General features: G+C 38.5%; 3 protein-coding genes and 3 non-coding genes across 10 annotated transcripts; 2 read left to right on the top strand and 4 right to left on the bottom strand.

Annotated features, from left to right (window-relative positions):
* Nucleotides 1-269: 269 nt before the first annotated feature.
* Nucleotides 270-6,926, top strand: LOC120103647 (epoxide hydrolase A-like). 5 transcript variants are annotated; one of them, XM_039120530.1, is made up of 6 exons: nt 270-439; nt 659-802; nt 975-1,375; nt 1,451-1,633; nt 3,532-3,838; nt 6,429-6,926. In XM_039120530.1, exons 2-5 carry the CDS (start codon nt 745-747, stop codon nt 3,814-3,816), a joined length of 927 nt encoding a protein of 308 aa, XP_038976458.1. In that variant the 5' UTR covers nt 270-439; nt 659-744; the 3' UTR covers nt 3,817-3,838; nt 6,429-6,926. The 5 variants fall into 5 exon arrangements, with proteins under 5 accessions (XP_038976458.1, XP_038976454.1, XP_038976455.1 ...); XM_039120526.1 differs by having other exon boundaries at nt 319-439; nt 3,603-3,838; XM_039120527.1 differs by having other exon boundaries at nt 322-439; nt 659-735; nt 3,603-3,838.
* A 3,882-nt stretch (nt 6,927-10,808) lies between these two features.
* LOC120107309 (epoxide hydrolase A-like) lies at nt 10,809-14,947 on the top strand. The gene is made up of 4 exons (XM_039120531.1): nt 10,809-11,315; nt 11,395-11,577; nt 13,387-13,628; nt 14,441-14,947. Exons 1-4 carry the CDS (start codon nt 11,019-11,021, stop codon nt 14,685-14,687), a joined length of 969 nt encoding a protein of 322 aa, XP_038976459.1. The 5' UTR covers nt 10,809-11,018; the 3' UTR covers nt 14,688-14,947.
* Nucleotides 14,948-18,242: 3,295 nt separating this feature from the next.
* LOC103703629 (60S ribosomal protein L18-2-like) lies at nt 18,243-21,504 on the bottom strand. The gene is made up of 5 exons (XM_008786546.4): nt 21,464-21,504; nt 21,272-21,361; nt 21,025-21,153; nt 20,732-20,914; nt 18,243-18,618 (listed from the first exon to the last, which is right to left on the bottom strand). Exons 1-5 carry the CDS (start codon nt 21,464-21,466, stop codon nt 18,460-18,462), a joined length of 564 nt encoding a protein of 187 aa, XP_008784768.1. The 5' UTR covers nt 21,467-21,504; the 3' UTR covers nt 18,243-18,459.
* On the bottom strand, nt 19,352-19,453 carry LOC120107310. Its single transcript, XR_005509168.1, has one exon. It is a non-coding gene; the product is annotated as a small nucleolar RNA snoR69Y (small nucleolar RNA).
* On the bottom strand, nt 19,984-20,062 carry LOC120107312. Its single transcript, XR_005509170.1, has one exon. It is a non-coding gene; the product is annotated as a small nucleolar RNA snoR53Y (small nucleolar RNA).
* Nucleotides 20,116-20,221, bottom strand: LOC120107311. The gene has a single exon (XR_005509169.1). It is a non-coding gene; the product is annotated as a small nucleolar RNA snoR69Y (small nucleolar RNA).
* Nucleotides 21,505-22,119: the final 615 nt, after the last annotated feature.

Raw genomic sequence — 22,119 nt, 5'->3', positions numbered from 1 at the left:
TGATGATTTGAAGCCGGACGTGTGACTGCAAGACCTTTCCCATTGGATGAGCTGTTTGAGACTGTTTTATCTTTTTTTTCAGGAAAAGAATTTAGTTATTTGGGAACTACTTGTTCATTGTTGCCACGTCCTAAATTTTTTTCCAGCAAACGGTCCTTGGCGGCCTTGTCTCCCTGTCTAATATTCCAACAAACTAGGCTGAACCGATTAGATTCGCAATGAAAGAAATCACGCTATCCAGCTTCGGTTCCAAGCTCCCCCGAATATTCTATTCTTGCCTTGCTCATCCGGAAAGCCAAGAACGATGCCGATGGGAACAAAGCACGGCCTTTTATCTTAGCTATCCATTCCTATAACAAACCCTCTAGCAGCGTGCAGCGTCCCCTCCTTAATATCTTCTCCAATTCGATTCAATGTTATCCGTACTTGTGCCTTCAAGGTTCGGGCTAGATCTTTGGCACGAGAGAATAATTGATATTTTTTTCGAGATATCATCACTTTGCACAGCCCTTAAATCACTTCAATTTTATTATTCATCCATTTGTATATATAGATCTTGAAGCGACTATTGTTTCCTATGAGCTCCTATCTCCTAGCTTTCTTAAGATCCCTAGCTTTTTTAAGATGAGCTTTGATGGTAGTATGTTTGACGGTGTAGGTAGAAGAAGAATGGGCTTTGCGATCAGAGATCACGACTCCAAACTTGTCGTAGTTGGAGGATGATGCATATTCGACGTGGCTATCATGGGAGCAGAGCTAAGAACTGCGTGGAAGAGCATCACCTATACAATGCTTATTCTGGGTACGGACAATATCTACTTGGAAGGAGATTTTGCTAAGCCCTTTTTGAATTATTTATGTCTATCAAAAGATAAATAGTATTGCCGGCCATGTCGTCACTTTTGCTCTACAATATTGGGCGGAAATTAAGAGTTTGTTCCTTTTTTTTTTTTAATTTTTTTATTTGGCTTTAGATGAAATGGTGGATTTTGTCTGCAATCTCTGCTCTCACTTGTGCTGCTGCCGCGCCGTCTCAGAGCCCGAAACACAGAACCCGGCGAGCGGCGGAGAGATGGACGGCGGCGGCGGCGGAGGGGAAGGGATCACCCATCGGACGGTGGCGGTGAACGGGATTAACATGCACGTGGCGGAGAAGGGGGAGGGGCCGGTGGTGCTCCTGGTCCACGGCTTTCCGGAGCTCTGGTACACGTGGCGCCACCAGATCCATGGCCTCGCTGCCCGTGGCTTCCGCGCCGTCGCCCCCGACCTCCGCGGCTTCGGCGACACCGACGCCCCGCCTGGCGTCTCCTCCTACTCCATATTCCACCTCGTCGGCGACCTCGTCGCCCTCATCGATTCCCTCGGCCAAGACCAGGTGATTACTGTATGTCACGGATTCTTCTTAGGCACTGCTTCTTGGATCCTAATGTTTAAGGCAACTGCCGTGAAGGTGTTTGTGGTGGGGCACGACTGGGGCGCGATGGTGGCGTGGAGTTTGTGTATGTTTCGGCCGGAGAAGGTGAGAGCTGTGGTGAATTTGAGTGTGGCGTTCACGCCTCGGAAACCGGCCAGGAAGTCGGTGGAGTATTTGAGGTCCCTCTATGGAGACGACTACTACGTTTGCCGATTCCAGGTGCTGCAATAATTTTATTAGTTGTTGACTTGTTTCTTATATTATTTTATTGGATGGGTTTCGTTATGGTTCTGTGTGGCCTTTGTATATGTAGCGATGTTTTGCTTCTGGACACTTATCTCGGATCAACATGAAGTTTGTAATTACTTTGGTAGGGATTTCCCTTGCTGAATGGTAGTGAATTATTTAAAGAACTGGAGAACCATGTGGCCACGTCACATATCCACTGGTTCTTCGGATTCAGCAAAACGTCGAATTCATTATAAAAATTAGATGCAAACTTTAATTGGGGAAGCAAATGAGTGGTGTTTGTTCAAGTTGGGATGACTTGTAATTGTAGGCACTGAGTTAGATTTGATATTTTTTATCTCGTCTTGGCAGCTCGGGCTTATTTGGGTTATGTACAGTTTTGTGAGATCTAGACTTGTACTAGTTGGAGGATCAATTCTAGGTTTGGGATCCAAACGCTGGCCATTTTTCTATATTTATGACTGGTTGGAACAAGATCAGGTCAAGTTTGAGCCAGATCAAGGACTTTCTTAACATTGCATCATTAATTCACCTGTGAGGAAGAAGAGCCAGAGACTTGGCCTGTGATATCTGGATTTTACTAGGCTTAAATTGATACATAGATATTTATCGAAAAAACAAAAAATAAAACTTGATAGATAGATATAATACTTGCATTATTCTAGCAGTACTTTTAGCAAGTGCGTGCCAATATGTAGATAAATATATAGATATTAATCTTAATGGAGCCATGGGAAGAGCTGCTTCTTTTTTGCGGCGGGGGCTTCCATTCACCAGCGCAGACTACATACAAGTGCTCTCCGAACCGTGCTGGACAGTCACCCATCACACGACTCTCAAACCCAACTTGTGGTGGATCCCGAGGGACAAAGTCAAAGCACTTAATCCTTTGCCCCATAGGAGAGGAAAGAATGGATTTCATCACATTATTTAATAACAACTGATCATGCCAAAATCCTCTGACCAAGCTTGCTCCGAGATGACTAAGTCATCTGGAAATCTTGGGGTCAAATGCTTAAGCAGAAATCAAATAATCCCAAAATTCTATTATTTCAATTGGATTTGGATCTACATCCCATAATACATACGGAGTTAGACCTAGATTGAATTGCCTTTGATTCAAATTCTTGTAGACTTGTGTGAAATTATGTCTTTATCCTAAGGAATGCCTTGCACCTTTTGTTTCAAACATATGCGTCACGAGGATCCCTGGGAGTCCAACGGAATGCTACTTTGTCCAGAGATAAGGTTTTCTCAACACTCTTTTGGTCATGGGCTTCACTTTTGCAACCAATTTGTGCATTGCCTTTCATAATAGCGATGTCTTTTAGATAAGGGTTTTTTTTAATCACATTTCAAAATTTTAATATTTTAGCTGCTCAATTCATTTATGTTTAAAATGGCAATTGCATTTTAAGAGATCGATCTTTACAATTCACTGGAAACCCTCTTATAAGTTTGCATGCTACTGGATTGTCATGATATATACAGTGAACCAATTTTGAAAGTTCTCATAAAAAAAGGTTTCAAAGGCCAATATTTTGATCTTGGCCTAGTACAATGATTTGCTGCCATGAAGTTTTATCTATAGTACATGGAGCGGAAGCTTGTTGGGGAGATATCTGTTGGTCTTATTTTTCGCGACCTTTTTTCTCCATTGCAATGCTCTTATGTTGTTCTAAATAGCATGCTCTTAAATGACATTGTCAGATTTGACATTATTTGTATTCTTCTCAAAAATGACAATATCCATGGAATATATTGAATGGCTTTTTTCTCTCTGGAAACCCTTAACTAATTCATGAACAATGTCAATGGCTTGTATTATATATCCAGAAACCAATGACATAATAATTTCTTCTTACCAGATGACATTGATTGGCTCTAAGTACCAAAGAGTTTCCAACTGTCTCTTAATTAACATTTTTGAATGCGGTAGGAACCTGGAGCAGCAGAAGCAGAATTTGCGCGTCTTGGTACAGCATTGGTTCTCGAAAAGTTTTACACATATCACTCTCCAGATCCCCTTTTTATCCCCAAGGAAGGATGGGGTTCCCCTGACACTGAAATCCCATTGCCTTCTTGGCTCTCGAAAGATGACATCAAATATTATGCTAGCAAATTTGAGAAGACTGGTTTTACAGGAGGACTGAACTATTATCGGTGTTTAGACTTGTAAGTTTACTGCAACCTTTTGTCTACCCAAACTAGTAGTGTGACTGAATTATGTGACCTATAAAGCACGATATTTTCAATATTTTTTCCAGGAAAAGTTTCTTTAAACTTCAGATGAACCAAGTTCATCCTTCCAATTAAAGTAGTTTAATACCAATCATTTATTTCTGTTATGTTTATTAAAAATTATTAGGCTGCATGCTTTGTAATGACTTGATGATTGGGCAACATGGGGCCTCAAATATGATAGTAAAAATGAGGGTGTTTAAGTCGATGTATAAAAAACACTATGAAGGAACAGTTAGAAGAGGAAAACTAGAACTTTTTTTTTTTTAAGCTACTAGAATTATGCTGTTATATTCAACAAATGATGAAGCTATTGTTCTTGGTAAAGGGGTACTGGGTCTAAAAGACTTGGCAGAGTAAAGGAAATGGGATTGGACTAATTTTTTCCGATATTCAAACATTCAGGAGCCAATAAATGGTGTTACAGGATTTTGGTGAGGATTAGACATTCTACGTATAGTTAAGAACAGCATGCAACTATGAGGTGTGCATAGCAATCATAGAGCCTGCATTTCATTTAGTTCGTTTTTTAGTTTGTACTGATGCAAAAAAGAACGGTGGAATCAAAATGGTTTATGTACATTTGCATATGGATGTAAGGTACCCCTGTTGATATCCTTCAGCATTTGTTATGTTTGAGAATTGAGAAATATTCTTATGTAAATACATTCTCATGTTTGTTATTTCTCTCCTGATGGAAATATTGTGAAATAAATAATAAATAATAAAAAATTATAATCCTGACTTTGAGGCATATCAGATTTTCTCTGATCTGCCATATTAATCAAACTCTAGAATCAGAAAATTTTCAGCAAAATTCTCTAAATTAGTTTTATCATACAGTTCGTGTCATTACCAATGTTCTTATGTAAATACATTCTCATGTTTGTTGTTGCTATCATGATGGAAATATTGTGAAAAAACAATAAAACTCATAATCCTGACTTTGAGGCAGATCAGATTTCCTCTGATTTGCAATATTAATCAAATTCTAAAATAACAAAATTTTCAATCATCTTCTCTAAATCAATTTTATCATACAGTTATATAAAATTGAGGAGTGTCATTTCCAACTATACGATAATCCATGTTCAAAATTTTTATATCTGGCATATTGAGAATAGATCGATTTGATGCAAACGTGCTGGCAAAATGCAATTCAGATCTGGATGCTCAGTCATATAGCAAGGCCTAATTGTGACAATCAGGGCATAAGGCAAAAAATGACGTAATCCTTTTTTTCTAAATTCTAACAAAGTAGTAATGCAGTATTTCTGATATGATCTGCATTTGATTATGGTCTTAATTTGCTGGTTTGGAATGTTTGTTCGGAGTCTAATGAGTTGGGATGTATATGGTCTTGGCTCATGGAACCAGGCCTATGGTTTCGGCCTTCATCTTCTTCTTGAGTTCTAACCCCATCTGCTGCACTATACCCACCCCATCCCACCTTAGACCAGAGCTTAAGCCATTGGGCAGACTGGTCGAAGCGCAAGGAACTAGGCTTTGCTAACCGAGAGTAGATGTGAGGACTGACCTTACTCTGAATTGAACCTGTGACCTCTTGCTTTGAGTGGCAATACCATCCAAGTAAGCACTTGGTGATACTTGGTGAGAATATCTGACTAGGTTTTAGCTTATAAAACTCAGATTAGACCCAAACAAAATATAAAAACAGAAAGTAAATTATTCTGGTTTGGGTCCATTTTGATTCAGAGGACAAGGGGTAATACCATCCAAGCAAGTGCTTGGTGGTACTTTGTGAGAATATCTGACTAGGTTTTGGCTTATAAAACTCAGATTTGATCCAAACATAATATAAAGCCTGAAAGTAAATCATTCTGGTCTGAGTCCAAGCCCAAGTGCAAAGCTAGATAGGGTTAAAGTGGACCTAAAATGGTTAATTGTCCTAAGTTTTTCCATTCGGAGATCCAAGTCCAAATGCGAATCTAGTTAGGGTTAAAGTGGACCTAAAATGTTCCATTATCCTTGTCTTTGCATGCAGAGATTGTGCATGTTTGTGTGTGTGTGTGTGTGTGTGAGAGAGAGAGAGAGAGAGAGAGAGAGAGCACCAATCTCTTTTTAGAATGTGTAAGCAATACAGGTAGACAATCGATGACTAGTATTTTGTTTTTAGATCACAAAATAAAAATATTAGTTAGTAGATGTGGGAGATGTTATATTACTGCAGAACCAACTTGGTTTTATATATATAAAAAAAAAGGAATCACAGAATTATTTTTTTTTTGTTCATGGAAAATTGTTTATTTAGCATCTTGTGCACCACTTTTATTGGTTAATCAACAAGTGAAGCAGCCTGCTGGTAACGCCTATCCTGTTATTTTAACTTCAGAGTTAACTGGTCTTAAAACAGATAATATATATCTTTATTTTTTTTAGAAGTTTTCTTAATATAGGTTATGATATGCGTCCTGTTCAGTTAGTGAGATCTGTTATTTATTCATCCTCATACTTCCATATCAGTACGTGACTGAAACATTACGATGGTATGAACGCCATGCAGAAATTGGGAGCTTACAGCACCATGGACTGGGGCGCACATAAAGGTACCAGCAAAGTTCATTGTGGGAGATGTAGACCTGACTTACCATACACCTGGAATCCAGGACTACATACACAAGGTTGGTTTCAAGAGTTATGTTCCATTACTTGAGGAAGTAGTTGTAATGAAAGGAGTAGGCCACTTCATCAATGAGGAAAAACCACATGAAATTACTGTGCATATTTACAACTTCATCAAGAAATTCTGATTTGCAATTATAATTCTTGTTAAGCTCAATTCTGGTGCAGCCATCTATGTTGCATATAAATAAAGCAATTATGTCAAACAGCTTAATGGAAGCTGTTGTGCGATTGTATATCTATGTAACTTGTGTGCATTTGTTTTGGTCTTGGAGGATTTCCTCCTGTTTATCGCAACTGATTGGTTGAAGATGTAGCTGTGGTGTGAATTGTTGGAACCGATCATTAAATATAGCTCGCAGCATATGTTCCATGAGTACTTGGATTTTATTTTACTTTTTTGTGCAAGGATTTAATGCTACTTATCTTCTATTTAGTTATAAACCTGGTAGCAAAGACTAGAACTTTTCGTAAATTCGTGGCAATGGGAACATTTTCTGGTTGTTCACTGTGGTTCTGAACATTTTCTTGGAAACCCTGTGGGCAAGGTGTTTTCCTCCCTCTTCTCTATCTTTCCATTGTAAGTTCCAAATTAACTAGCTAGGCAATTAAACATTATTGTGCGAAGTCAGTCAGCGACTCAGCCCTTTGACTAACATTTAAGTATGTATTTTTCAGTAACTAATTCATGTATTCGAGGATTCGAAGATGGGAATACTAGTTTAATGTTCAATCTCCATCCATGTCTTGCTATTTTTTTGTTCTAGGTTGATGTAGGATACTTGTAGCCAAATTAGTGTGATAATACGGAAGAAGATTACATACACCAACCTTTTCTATATGAACGACCTTCAAGAACTATTTAGCTACTTAAGTTTGATGGGTAGTACTTAATATATCCCTTAACAAGTTGAGCCTCGCATGCTTGCGCTCTTCCGAGTTCCTGAGGGTGAAACTTAGAACTTAATCCAGAGTAAAATAGTCAATGATGGACATGTTTGGTTAAATTGTGTAACTAACCAAATCATTGTTGGGGCGATATAGGTGAAGACATTAAAAAAAAAACATGGGAGTCTTAAATTCTGGCTATCTCTGGCCAAATACATGACCTCAATTCTCCTTCTGAACTTTGAATATACAAGAAATAAAAGAGTCTTGGAGGAATAAATGGATACAGAAAAGATTAGTTGCAAGTTTCATCGTTTCGGCTTGGGGTTCCTGCCTTTTATTTTTACCCTTGTCCTTGTAGTCGGATCGAGAAAGGCCTTAGCTTAGCCTTGCTGTCCCTTATATTTTTAGGATCCGATGAACATAGTACGTATTGACAGCTTCACAAGAGAAGAAAAGAGCATTGTATTGTTGGTGAGATGCATTAACTTTCGAGTGCTTTCCCTTGCTGCATTGATGAACATTTATTTCATGAGCTTGAACCGTAGGCATCGAGTAGCAATGCGACTTTGGAAGAGTTGGGACTCCAGTGATCGGGACCTCTGGAGTCTGGACTCTTAGAGATAGGTTGAAGCTTCCCTAGTTCAAGGCATTTCTGCTCCATATGATATAATAATACAAAAAGCCATGCCCACCTAAGTACGACAGAAAAAGTCTTGCATAGCTAGAACAGTATAAAGAAAAATGCTCATAAAAGTCATCCATCAACTTACTGCTCGGTTAGGTATTAATAGACCGTATATTACAAGCAGAATTTAGATAAAAGAATATCAAATTTTAAACATTCTTCCATCGAGACTAAAAATGAATAGAATTTAAACCATATCTTCTTGGAATTGATTTAGGTTGCAATATACGGCAACAACCATCCCTCCTAGATGTAGATCGGATGGATGCGTAGGGCATCTAACATCCAAAAAAATTTAAATTAGTTCGGCCTAGATTTAAGAAAGAATTAGTAAGATGGCTATGATTCATCCATAATTCGCATCCATGCAATATTTTTCATTTTAATACTATAATCTTCAAGAATGCCGATAATATTTTATTAAAAATATACTATTTTGTACGTTGATTTCATTTAATGCAGCATTATAGGTTCCGGCCTCAGCATTTAATGTAGCAGTAACGGAACTATTGAAACCGTGAATTTGATATCCGAAGGATCGACTTCCGAGAAAGCATATGCTTCCAGAGAACCACTTCAATGATCGTGTCTGAAAATATCCAATTGGATTTGCAAATGTTGCTTGCCCATTGCCTAAGACTTCTTGGATATAGAGACGTTTCGAGCTTGTTTGCTTAAGGTGGCCAGTCCTACCATCAATGCATTTGCTTTGTTCCTTCTTAAATAGAAGATACCCATGCGCTATGGACATTGAGAAAGGAGGACATCCACCCAAGATAGACTTTGTTCAGCTGACCTAATCCACTTAAAGCGTTTGTCTGGTTGCTGCTAAAAATCTAGATGGAGTATCCATTTTGGACTGAATCCGGTTAACCTGTAATCTAGAGTGGTTCTAACCCGACCTAATTTTGAACTACATGGGTCTAGATGAGTTAATACTGCACCTAACTAGATCCAATCAGTGGTGATACGGAAGTATAAGGCAACAATCATTGTTGGTGCATCAAAAATTATAATTATTTGTCATTTGAGGTACGATAACTAAATCCTATATGTCAAGTCCCTGGCTACGTGCACCGTGCACGTTACAATGCTCAAGACCTACGTGCATGTGTACATGTAGTGTAGGTATTATAATTTCGTACTTCTAATGTATCGTAACAAAATTAGCTTTATGATTTGTGTCATTCTCATACTTTTTTTTTTGTGATTTGCATGATACAAGGGCGTGCCTGCATGGAATGTTATTGCTATATAACACAAATTATAAATATATTTAAGGTTGTACTTTTGTTTACATGAAATCCTAAACCAAAATTGGATGCAATGTAACGATTTTTTATTACAAAAAATTGACAAGAATGAATAATAGTCAAAAACAACTTTCCGTAGTTTTTTTTTTCTTTTTTTTTATTTTTATTTAGATTAAGGAGCCTAGCCGTCCTACCACTCTTATGTCTTAGCTTAGGCTCTATAAGGGCAGACTAAGACAACACTTGTTAATATTTCTTTTCAAACCAAATTTTTTTTCTTTTCACTTTTTTTCTGATGGATGTAGGTTTTTTTATATTTGTGGAAACGACCGTTGTTTCTTTGTCTCTGATTACCCAAAAAGAGAAAAAGGTAGGTGGCGGTTTGTAGGAATTTTAGTTGCCTGAAGTACACGGTTTGGATTTTGAAAATCTAACAAAACCAAAGAAAAAACTATCAAAAAATGGATTATGGTTTGCTGTTCATTTTGTCCCATGCGATGCATTCATTCAAAAAGCTATCCTATCTTCTTCCTCTCTTCTTCTCCCCAGAGGATCCAGATCCTTGCTTAGTTGCACACTTATTTGTCACTGGAATCCTTGATGTGATTCACAGGCTACGAGCGGTCCATCCATGGTTTGATTGACACATTTCTGATTAACTTTATGTTTATCTTATGTCATCATGATGCACATTCTTGTAGGTTTTAATGCCCCACCATCACATTTCTCTTTAATTAGATGTATATTTTCTTGCTCTTAATTCTGGATTTATTTTTGATTTAGCTGTTGCACAATAGTGAGATGCACATTTTCGGTTGACTTGTATACACTTTTGACATTTTCACACTCAACTGATATCTGTATCGAGTATTACTGCACATACAGGGGGGAAAAAAAAACCGACACTGATCCTGCAAAAAGTGAAAACTATAACGACCACTTTTGTAAAATGCCCATATATAAATCAAAGTTATTGCCGCATTCCTTAAGTCGAATAACAAAGACAATCTTTATCAAAAAGCAGAACTATCTGGCTTTCCAACTTGTAAATCAGAACTCGGATTTTCCAAACTTTTTTCAGTGGAGACATGTTATTGTCGCCAATTTATCGAAGAACATCAACGTAAATACCGACCTTTTAACTAAATGCATCTATCGAGAGAGAGAGAGAGAGAGAGAGAGAGAGAGAGAGATGCAACAACCGAAGATAAAGTACACTTATCATCCAGCAAAAATTTCAACAAAACTTAGATACCTAGATCCCAACCATTACCGAGCGTACACTGTTGTTCATTAATTGGAAACAGAACAGTTGATGGTAATAGCCACCGACCGAGCGAGGCAGAAAAAAAACCGTGAGCGAACACTCCAAGCTCCCAAGAGGGAGACGTTAAAGGAGGGAGGGAGAGAGAGAGAGAGAGAGAGAGAGAGAGAGAGAGAGAGAGAGGCGACAGAGGCGAAGCAGCCCGGCTCTCCCACCTACCCCGCTGACTCCAAAGTTACTCCGGCCGTTAATACTCGTCCCTTCCCGATGCCACTCCTCCTCTCTCAACTCCATTCCCTCTATATATATAATGATGCAGCGACTCGAGAACAGATATAGAGCAAAAATCGTCCAGGAACTCGAGAAAAAGGAAAGAAGATGGAGGGAGAGCTGATGGCAGAGATCAGTCACAGGTTGGTGGAAGTGAATGGCATCAACATGCACATAGCCGAGAAGGGGGAGGGCCCCGTAGTCCTCCTCCTCCATGGCTTCCCGGAACTCTGGTACTCGTGGCGCCACCAAATCCTCGCTCTCGCCGCCCGCGGCTACCGCGCCATCGCCCCCGACCTCCGGGGCTTCGGCGACACCGACGCCCCTCCCGACGTCTCCTCCTACACCATGTTCCACGTCGTCGGCGACCTCGTCGCCCTCATTCACACACTTGGCCAGGAGAAGGTGACTCCTGCAGCTAACTTTCCTTCCATATGAAGTCTTCCTTCCTAAGCTTTAATGCTTAAGAAAATTTAACATGAAGGTGTTCGTGGTGGGTCATGACTGGGGGGCGCTGGTGGCCTGGAGCCTGTGCCTGTTTCGGCCCGACAAGGTGCGGGCGCTGGTGAACCTGAGCGTGGCCTTCCGGCCGAGGAGCCCGGACCGGAAGCCGGTGGAGACCTTCAGGGCTCTCTACGGTGACGACTACTATATTTGTACTTTCCAGGTCTCTCGTCTTCATGTCTTAACCTTCTCCTTAACTACAATCAGTCTTGTTTAAACGTTTTAATGCCTTTGAATAGCTCGGACGGAGAGAGAAGTGGTTGGGTTGGCAAGTCCTATATATCGTCTAGTTATTATCCCATTCTGTAACCAGTAATATATAACCGGAAAGATGATGATTTATTTTTTTTCATTTGGTGTTATTAATGTTCATATGATAAAAATAATGTTTGATGTATTTTAAAGCTCTAGTAGTTCTTTTTCGAACAGAGGAGTAATCAAATGAAGTCTCTATTTTACTGTCATTTTTTATTTTGAGGGCTAGTTGATGACAGTTGAAATTACATTATTTATTGAAAACCTTGGTCAAGTGTGAAAAAAATTCTATTGCAAAGGATGAAGTTGGAGTGGGGGGATTGTCTAGTTCTGAGGGTCTTTGGTTGTTGGGTGCTGGGTAGGTGGATCTGAATCAATTAATGTTGTCCAACTTTCTGTTGTAAGTTTGGATCTTGGATTCATAATATATTGGACTTTCTATGAGTACTTTGAAGTGCATTCTTGGTGAGGTGGTCCCAACTTTAGCCGATCACATCTTAGCAATTCACATCCTAGTGGTTGCTGTAGTACGAGGAAGAAATCCAATAAGAAGCCTTTGCTATTTAACAATCTTGTTGTAATATAATTCATCAATTGTTTCGTTGAACTGGAGTGGAGCCACTGTGAAAAAAGAGAGTTGGAACTTGGATGAACGGTCCCAAGTAAATATTTTGAGCAATGATACACTAGCTCGGAAATCTCACTCAAAAGAATCACTTGGCTGACTTGCACCTTCGTTTAATTTCATCATATGGTACGTTTCATAATGCCAATTGAAAAAAGTAATTAATACATCAGGTTTCAGAGCTATATTTCCAAGTTACCACAGCATTAATCAAATATTTTGCCTTTTTTTTTTTCTTGGTCCTCTACATGCTTATTTATTTGGTTTCGAGACCATGCTACAACCTACACTTGCTGATGTACCATTTATCATTAGAATTCTGCCAGAATATATCATTAGAATTGTATTAAAAGAGTGGAAATACATGTGATGATATATTCTTAAGCTGAGAGTATACCTGCATGTATTTATTTCTCAAAAGTCAAACTGTCCCATCCAGAATGCTACATAAAATATCATTAATGAAACTTGTTAAAAAAAAAAAAGATATTGAGTGTTTCTTTTCATTTCTTTGACCATTGACCACTAGGCATTTTCCTGTGCATGTTGTAGGAGTGATCAAGATTTATGATGATATATGAGGTTGGATTAAAGAGGTGCCTTGATTTCTCATAGAGAGCTCCTGATCCTATTTGGAGGGTTCTAATGAAGTCATAGTAGGATTGGTCCTGGTAGGACTTTGCTTCCTATGTCATCAACATAATCAGTGCTGATTGATATTGTGCCTTACGAACTAAGTGTTTCGAAACATGAAATGATTTTGATTTTGATTTTGATTTGTAAAAAAGCGAATCGTTAGTAGCTACTCTGAAAGCTGAAGGGGCTCTTGTTTCTTACAGAGCATTATTTTCTTTTCATAGAATCTTCTAACTCGGTACTCCAAACTAGTTGTGAGGCTTCTCCCATTTGCTAGAGCATAATATCACAAGCTTTTGAAATTTGATAAGACTTTATAGCAAATCCTTTATTTTCTTCTGTGTGGTAAATTATCTATGCTTATTAGAAACTCCTCCAGGGATGTAATATGACGACTTTATTGTTCTTATTCCTCCATAAATTTCTAAGCAGCAAAATTTATCTAACTATTTGCAGGAACCCGGTCGAACCGAAGCTGAATTTGCTCGCATTCCTACTGCTTTGGTGATCAAGAAGTTCTTGACTTATCATGATCCAGCCCCTGTTATTGTGCCCAAGGAGAATGGGTTTGCAGCTTCCCCTGATAAGGAAATTACCCTGCCTTCTTGGTTGTCAGAAGAGGACGTCGACTATTTTGCTAGCAAATTTGATAAGTCAGGCTTCACCGGAGGATTGAACTACTACCGAGCTTTGGACTTGTATGCATTCATAAAGGCTGATTTAATTAAAGGCGTGGTTTATCTTAAGTATGAGTTGCATGATCATTATGCTGCATGGTCTTAGGATTGGTAGTCTTCAATCACTAGGGTGCATTTTATGGTTAGCTGCTAAGGTATTTTTCCTTCTTCATATCTTATAGGGTAACCTTGCACTTAATCACTTGATCCATGCCTTTTTCTACCATTAGTCACCCTGAGAAAAAAAGATGTATTCCTTGACATCTAATTAAAATCTTTTCTTTCCTTTTTCCTTTCTCTCCAGGCCTTCTGCAGGTCTTAAGAGAAATCTGTTCTTTTAATGTTCAAGCATTGACTCACATCTTAAAGTTCTTGTCTATTCTTTTAAGAAAAAGTTGGACATGATCCAAGAAGATTCTTTGCTATGTCTCTCTTTTTTCTTAAAAAAAAAAGGTCTAGATATATGAAAATAGATAGAACTAGAGAAAATCAAGATACTTCAAATCACTTAAAGATTCTTCCATTCAGTAAGCAGCAAAGTACTCGGTTTCTAATTGATTCAGTGAATGTTGTATATCATTCTAGCCAGATGATTTTCTTAACTCACATGAATCGCTCTGATTTGGTCTACACAACAAGTAGTAATCCATTGTTCTGCCTTGTTAATGACTCTCCAATTTTATTAGATCAGTTTTGTGTATCATTCGAGACAAGGAGATTTTTCGCAACAATGCTCCTTTGTTGTGCTCGGATTTATGGATTTGACTTCAAATCTTTCATTTTTATTATACTGTCTTAAGTGCATCTTAGATAACTCAACGGTACATGTGCAGAAATTGGGAGCTCACAGCACCATGGACTGGGATGCAGATTAAAGTTCCTGTTAAGTTTATTGTGGGGAATCAGGATCTGATATACAACATTCCAGGGGTTAAAGACTATATACACAAGGGCGGCTTCGAAAGAGATGTACCTTTCTTAGAGGATGTAGTTGTCATAGAAGGCGCAGGGCACTTCATTAACCAGGAGAAGCCACAGGAGATCACTGATCACATCTATGAGTTCATTCAGAAATTCTGAATTGCTTAGCCAGCAGGCTCTGCGATGCATGCATAATTTAGTCGTGTGACCTTTGTCATTAATTAGTATCTTCTTAATCATATGATCACTATTTTTTCTTTACTTACATGAATTAGATTTAATCTTATTTTGGTAAGGCATACAGAATGTAAGAAGATAACTAGCATTGAGCATGCGAACTTTTCATGTTCAATGCTAGTGAACTTTTCATCGATGTGTATACTTATAATCGTACAGAATGATCATACTCTCAAGATTGATGAAATTGAGTGAAAACAAAAGATGCAGGGCTACGGCTTTTACGCAAAATTGGAGGAAAGCACAAATGTGGTTGTTATATAAAGATGGAAAAATATCAAGATATTTGTAAAATAAACAAGGGCAAATTTCTTCTCACGCCATCCTATACAATAATGGCAGCCATCCCATTTCATAGTAGTACATTGAATAGCAAGGACTAGCATGTGAAGTTTCTACTCACAACATTCCATGGCATGATGGTAGTCTCAAGCTAGCATGTCTCAAGCTAGAGGGTGGAGATGTGTAACAAGTTGACCCGATTGAATCTTTTCACAAACCAAATAGCAGTCTAAATATGTTGGTCCATTCATCCAAAACTCGGTTTGCAGCTACATGAAGAGCGGCTTGGCTGTCACAATGTAATCTCATGGGTTGGGTATTTGAAACACCATGAAGAGTAGTAAAGAATGTATTTTAGCCAGGTGATCTCGCAACAGTGATTTGCTAAAAATGCCATGACTTGCAAGAAAAGTGATATATGTCATGGGACAAGCAGCCCAATATGAATGGTCCAACCAGAGGCGCCTGGGTCCTCTAAGGGATCACCTTGATCATCTCCATGTAGGATTTGTTGCTCCATTGGGAAATCAACAGGCGATAACAAAGCTAAATGATCACCTTCTAGTCTGCAGTCAAAGTTCAGGGCTCAACCCGGGACATGCGGTACGGTAGGGGCAGTGAGAATTTCCATTGGCCCAATAGAAGAAAAAAAAGACGCATTTGTATCTACGAAACCCATTTTAAGAGGCATTGGGCGAGAATCATCCGTAAGATAATCGTATGCCTTAGAAATGATATGAGGTGTTTGGAAATGGTTGAAGTAGTTGAATAGATTAAATTTATTTTACACTCACGCTTTTTGCTACATAAAATTCTACTTGTTATTCCTCTGTATTCATTTATTTTGGGAATTCAGATCCATTGATGACTTCATAACTGATGTGCCCTATCTGGGAGCTCACAGCACCTTGGACTGGGGTCCAAATAGCATTACCATACCATATCCAAGACTACATTGCTAGGGTGGTTTCAAAAGAGATGATGCATTTCTTCAGGATTTCTTCGAAAGAGACTACATTAAAGGAAGGAGTGGGCCATTTCATTCGTTAACCAGGAAAAACTAGATGAGATCTCTGACTGCATATATGAGTTCTGATATTCGAAGATCACTCTTGTTGCCCTCCATTTTATTCAAATCAATTTTGTCGAACCTGAATTAAGTATAACCGATATAAATGACACAATTACAATTGAAAGATATATGTTCTGATTGGTTCTGTAATTATCACTTGCATTTTGTTTTGATGTGGTACTCAATTAAACATGGGAAATTCCATCTGTGCTGAGCTTGGAAGTAGAATTTTCAGCTATAGCTCCTGGTCGAATTGTAGTTTTCAAGTTAAAATTAGAGCCATCTATGGGTCAGTTTGGGCCTGATTAATGGATCTGACGACATGTCGATTAGTTGGGATAAGATATGAGAGAAGATGATAGAGAGACCGGGAGATCAAGAAGTCCGAGGACTCCAATCTCACGGGACAAAACTGATACGAGCAGTGTAAACCAGGGAAAGACTACGAGAGTAAAAAGAAAGTGGTATAGCTTTTGAAGAGCGAGGGCTTGACACCCAAGCAATTGGGGCATGATAATTTCAGGTGCACTTGGGAATTGAATACGGTTTCAGTTTGTCCTTCGAAGGGAAAAATGGGGGCTTTATAGTTGCTTGCTTGGTGATAGGTCATGAAACCAAAGCCAAGTATGTTGAGTGAAATTTAAATGAGTAAAATGCATGAGCACATATAAGTATCTCAAGGAAAGGAAAGAAATGAGGTTGAAATGGGATTTTTTTTACCTGGTGGGCGAATGGGGTTGTTTTCGGGCTCCACTTGGATACAATTTAGTCCCTGATTTTTTTTTTCCAAAGGTGATGCCTCAACTTTCTTTTATCCTCCAGAGCACTTATGCTATGCAGGCATCATCAGAAAATCTAGAAAACATCCACCTCCACCCTCAACCAAAAAAAAAAAAAAAAAAACTTTTCACTTGTGGATGTCACATTAAAACTAGGAGGGTTCCGGTTCTATTTTTCGAGCGAAAGAATGATTGATCCTCTCTCAGGACATCATCCATTAGAGCATGCCTGACACAAATCTTAAACACTCCAAACCCGAAATCCCAATCTGCTAAAACTCTCCGCCTCTTACCCAACGGGTAGGTGGCGATGCAAGCCAAACAAATGCTCAGTGATCACTTTAAAATATGACAATTTAAGTTAGCAACAAGGTGTGATTAGCTTCATTCAGCTGTTAACATCTTAAACTCTTGCCTCGGCACTTGAGATCATACAATAATTTCCACAGCCATTTGTGTGAATTTCTCAAAAATAAGCGTTCTATGTTATTAGAATATTAGATTCTAACATCTGTAAAATGACTGATTAGTTGATTATCTAACAATGGCTATGATTCAAATCTTTTGTCTAATCCATATAATAAGATCTTTTGGAACTGGGCAAACAGGACTCCAAGAAATCTCTAACTGAATTCTCTTTTTTTTTTTCATTTTGGTAAAGCGAGATCCACGAGAGAGCCATTATAAGAGAGACTCCCTCTTTCTCTTCTTTCTTAGAAAGGAATATGTGCTGTATTAATTATTATAATAAATAAGCAAATACTATCTACTATCCTCCCCTATAGTATTAACATTTTTTTAATATCATAGTAAAAGTAAAAAATACAATCACCATTAAATAGATACCAATCATAAGTTAAACAGCCCAACATTGTCCCTCCCACTTACTTAAAATCAGATGACTCGTCTATTTAAAGAACAAAAGGAGGTTCTTGTGGCACTGTATTAGAAAAGAGACTAATATGTCAAAAATTCCTAAAAACATTCAGCCCCAGTGGTAGTTACAAGTGTTGTTACTCCAAACCTCATCCAGTCGCCCAATTTTGCATTTACTCAAGAGTAATTAAAATCATCATAGCATAACTTAAGGAAAAAAAATACATCACAGCATATCTTAAGAACCAAATCACCTCACAGACCACAAACAATCTCAGTGGCCTGACATTTAAACTAAAAACGAGTACACTGAACAATTATGCATCCTTTGCAGGCAAGAAATATAATTACCTCTCTTTCAGCAATGGATGTGCCAGCCAAAAACGTGTACGCTAGTTTATACGACTATGCATGTCAACACAAAGGAGACTGTAGGACCAAAAAAGGGAAAAGACACCATGTCACAGATGTTAGGAAGCAAAACGTGCACCACAATCCAAACTTAAAAGGTTCTTAACGTTTCTGATAGTGATATGCATTCAGAGGGGGAAATGAAAATACCTGCCAGACTAATTAAAATTGTACCCAAAATTGAAACACAACAAAAATTTTCATGATAATAATCCTCCCTGGTAAAAACATTACCATTACTTCATCCTTTGGAATAAAAACAAGACAATCTGACCTAAACCCTAAATCCTCTGCTGTTCCTTCTTCCTCTGGCCTTCTCAAATTTTCTTCCCTTGGAACGGACATAAGGCTTAGTATGGCTGTGTGGAACTCCTGGAGCTTTACCGAAGTGCTTCACAGCTTCCCTAGCATTCTTTGGACCCCTGAGGAGAACCTGTAATTTCATGCAACTGTTAGAAACATGCAAGTCTTGACAAAATGCTGCCGTCCAGCAATCTTCCTTACTGCAGCACTAATAGTCGACGGTCATCTACGACCATCATATTTGGTAGCCATTTAACGAGAACTAAAGCAAGTCTTAAGAGATCAAATATATTCGGTATGAAGCATGACTGCAGCAACAGTACATTCAAGCATCAAGTAAAAACCTGAAAAGCAAAGCCCCTCCCAACATATTTTGATAAAAGAAATGCTGCCTCGTGCCTATGTTATACTTAGTTATACCAGAAATTATAGTGTTTGTTATAGAAAATGAAGTGACAAATATAGAATTATTGATATTTTTTATTGATTATATATACTATCATATATTGATCTCTCCAAGATCAGCTAAACCAAACATCAGTTTCGTCCAAAATTTTAAGCTTGAAGGCGAAGGAATAATCAAGAATCAGATTTCACAAGATAGAAAAAGAATCAGAAAGAAATACTACAAAAACTTGAAAGTCATCCAAAACAATAAATTAATAAAACTCGAGAGTCACTTTGAAGAAAGAATAAATCGAAAGACCAGCCACGCTAAAAAAGCATACAGTTCTTTTAGATCAGAATATGGGAAGAGTCATCCAAAACCCACAAGAGCTAAGTTAATTTAAATAAAATTATCTCTAGCAGATGCAAATAAACAGAAAAATACAACAAAAAATAAATGCTAGAAGGAATGAGGCATTTAGCTCAGATAATGTTTTGGTATCCATTCCTTGACATTCCATTAGATGGAAGTTCTCATAATGAGCTGGGATTAAAACAATATCATCATTGCTTCAATTATTATAGCCTGAAGTATCATAAGCTTCAGGAGTAAGGCTTGGGGGGAAACATTTGAAAGACATTAAGGAATAAAATTAGCAAGATCAACAGTCGGCAACATTTCATGTAAAGACGGCAGATTAAGCTGAAACATATACTATCAAGTGAGGTTGGGCATCTAAGAAACAGAAATCCTGATTATGGAATCCAAAGATATTTGAATGTCCATTCTCCTCATTTTAAGGACAGATATTCAATATTCATCATAGACCAAGGGATGTAAGTCAACCGTACTGCTGAGAATCTAAGAGCCATCCAATTGATCAGTTTAGTCTAAAAATGTATAATGCATTCGTAGCAATCAAACATCAAACCAATATAAGCAGTCTTGACTCAACTAGTCTAGACTGATCAAAAAGACACATGACGACTTCGACTGTGCTTTTCTTCAGCATTGTGGATCATGCATTTATTCCAAAATATTATTAATAAGAACAGCAAAATTTTCTTTAAATGGCAATCCAAATCACGCAACTGAAAATAAAGGAGTGATTCCCTCAGTATAACATTTAATGAGTTCATCAATGCACATCAGCATTAGCATGGCTTAGACAAACATCATAGGGAATCAAACCAAAATAAACATCAAGTAAAGAAAAACGAATAAAATTTCTCGACTTTGTGTTAATCTCAGATATCAATATGAACTCTGTTCCTTGACCTTCCAATGGATGGAAGACCTCATAATGAGCTGGGTTTTAAAGAGCAATATCTTCACTGCTTCAACAATCTAGCTAGTGTTGAAAGGTAAGTCACATAAAAAGACAGCAACCACCATTAAGACTCGATCTTGGAACATGGCAATAATGTGATTGCAGAAAGCCAAAGAATTAAAAAGAATACATTTTTTGAGGTGGTAGATGTGTGTGCATATAGGCTCAAAAGAAGATATTGAAAAATTTGGAGAAGACCACACGGCCAAACCAAGTCCAGAATAAGCAAAAATCCTCATAACCCAGAAGCTAGTAATAGAATTGCAGATTATCACCTTGAAATTGCAAATATCCACATCTAAATATAGCCAAAATTTTCAATCGTTTGCATGTTTCTCTAGTGCTTTGTAGATACAATTGTATCGTTCTTATACCTCACTCAAACAGTATATAGGTTCAGGCTAGTAGAACAATTAAACCCATCTTACAAGCCGAATAACAAACAAAGCAACCATTTTTCTTCCTTTCTCCAATTAAATCAAAAGGAAAAGCGCATGTACAGGAAGCGTGCAATATAGTATATACCGTGTTCTGCCCAAGAGGAGATTGGAGGGCAAGCTGATCAAAGGTCAAACATTCTCCTCCAGCCTTGAGGATCCTTGCCCTAGCCGTCTCCGTAAACCTTAAAGCAGTCACCTTCATGGCCGGGACCTCGTAAACCCTCTTATCATCTGTCACCGTACCAACAATCACTGCAATCTTATCGTCCTGATTCAAAGTAATAACACTACCAGTAAAAATCCACCCATCTAAAAATCAAAACTTTTGTTTTATCAAATAACAAAAACTATAAATACGGGAAATCAGTGGAGACCAACCTTTCCTTGCATAAAGGTGACGAGCCTTTTGAGGGAGATGGGGGGCCTGTTGATCTTGCTCATAAAGAGCCGTTTAAGGATCACCGCATTGAACTTGCTCCCCGTCCTTCGCACCAGAAACCTATACAACTGATCAAAGAGAGCAAACAAACGTATCCATCGGCTCAATAATTCCATCAAATGCAATCTAAAAGATGGCGTAAAGACCAGATCCACTGCAAACGGACACGTTCAGAGCTGAGCTCACCTTGACGAGGAGCTTGAGGTAGACATCGTCGGACTTTGGCGCAGTGCGCCTAGCCTTCTTGCTCCTGCCGCCGGCGATGAGATCGATACCCTGCGACGAACGAAGAAGGAAGAAAGCAAGGGATAAGAAGAGACAGAGAAGAGAGAGAGAAAAGGTTAGGGTTCCGTGTTTGGGGAAAGAGAACGATGTTACCATGGCGAGAGCTCCTCCCCCTCCACGGCCCTCTGCGGCGGCTACAGTTCTAGGGTTTGAGCGGCCCACCCTCGCCTCGCCCCCTTTGGCCCTTCTATCGGGGGGTATTTATAGAAGGGTGCTGTCCGTTGTGCCGCCGGTTCTTGGTGTTGGATTTGGCATTCTATTCGCCCGATACGCGGTTGATCCGAACCGTTTCTCTTGGATGGTTGGATGGGGAATAAAATCGGGAGATATCCCTATTCCCTCACTGGTCGTACCAAACATCTTGACTGATGGAATAGGAGTATTCCCTTTATAATGCCCACGAGGTTATTCCCTCTCACTTGTGTTATAAACCAGTTCTATATCAAGAGTGGACTATCGTAGGGTGGAATAAGCTTATTCCATCCCGTAGTTTATCCCAATTACCATTTTACTCTTTTACTTTTCCTATACACTCTTAAAAAAGAATGGAACGGTAATTTTATTTTTGTGGTAAAATTCAGATTATTGTAAAGTTCAATATGTATTAAGTGCATTCTATCCCCCCTATGTCATCTAATTTATTTTCCAAACCAAATACGGAAAAAATTTATCTCGTGATATAAGCTCATCCCTTCTACGATAATTGATATTTTTTATATTTTTTATAAATTTAAAACAATTATAGAACG

This window comes from Phoenix dactylifera, unplaced genomic scaffold, assembly GCF_009389715.1.
Source record: "Phoenix dactylifera cultivar Barhee BC4 unplaced genomic scaffold, palm_55x_up_171113_PBpolish2nd_filt_p 000821F, whole genome shotgun sequence".
In the NCBI taxonomy this organism is placed as follows: domain Eukaryota; kingdom Viridiplantae; phylum Streptophyta; class Magnoliopsida; order Arecales; family Arecaceae; genus Phoenix; species Phoenix dactylifera.
This window is presented reverse-complemented; position numbering and strand designations above follow the sequence as displayed.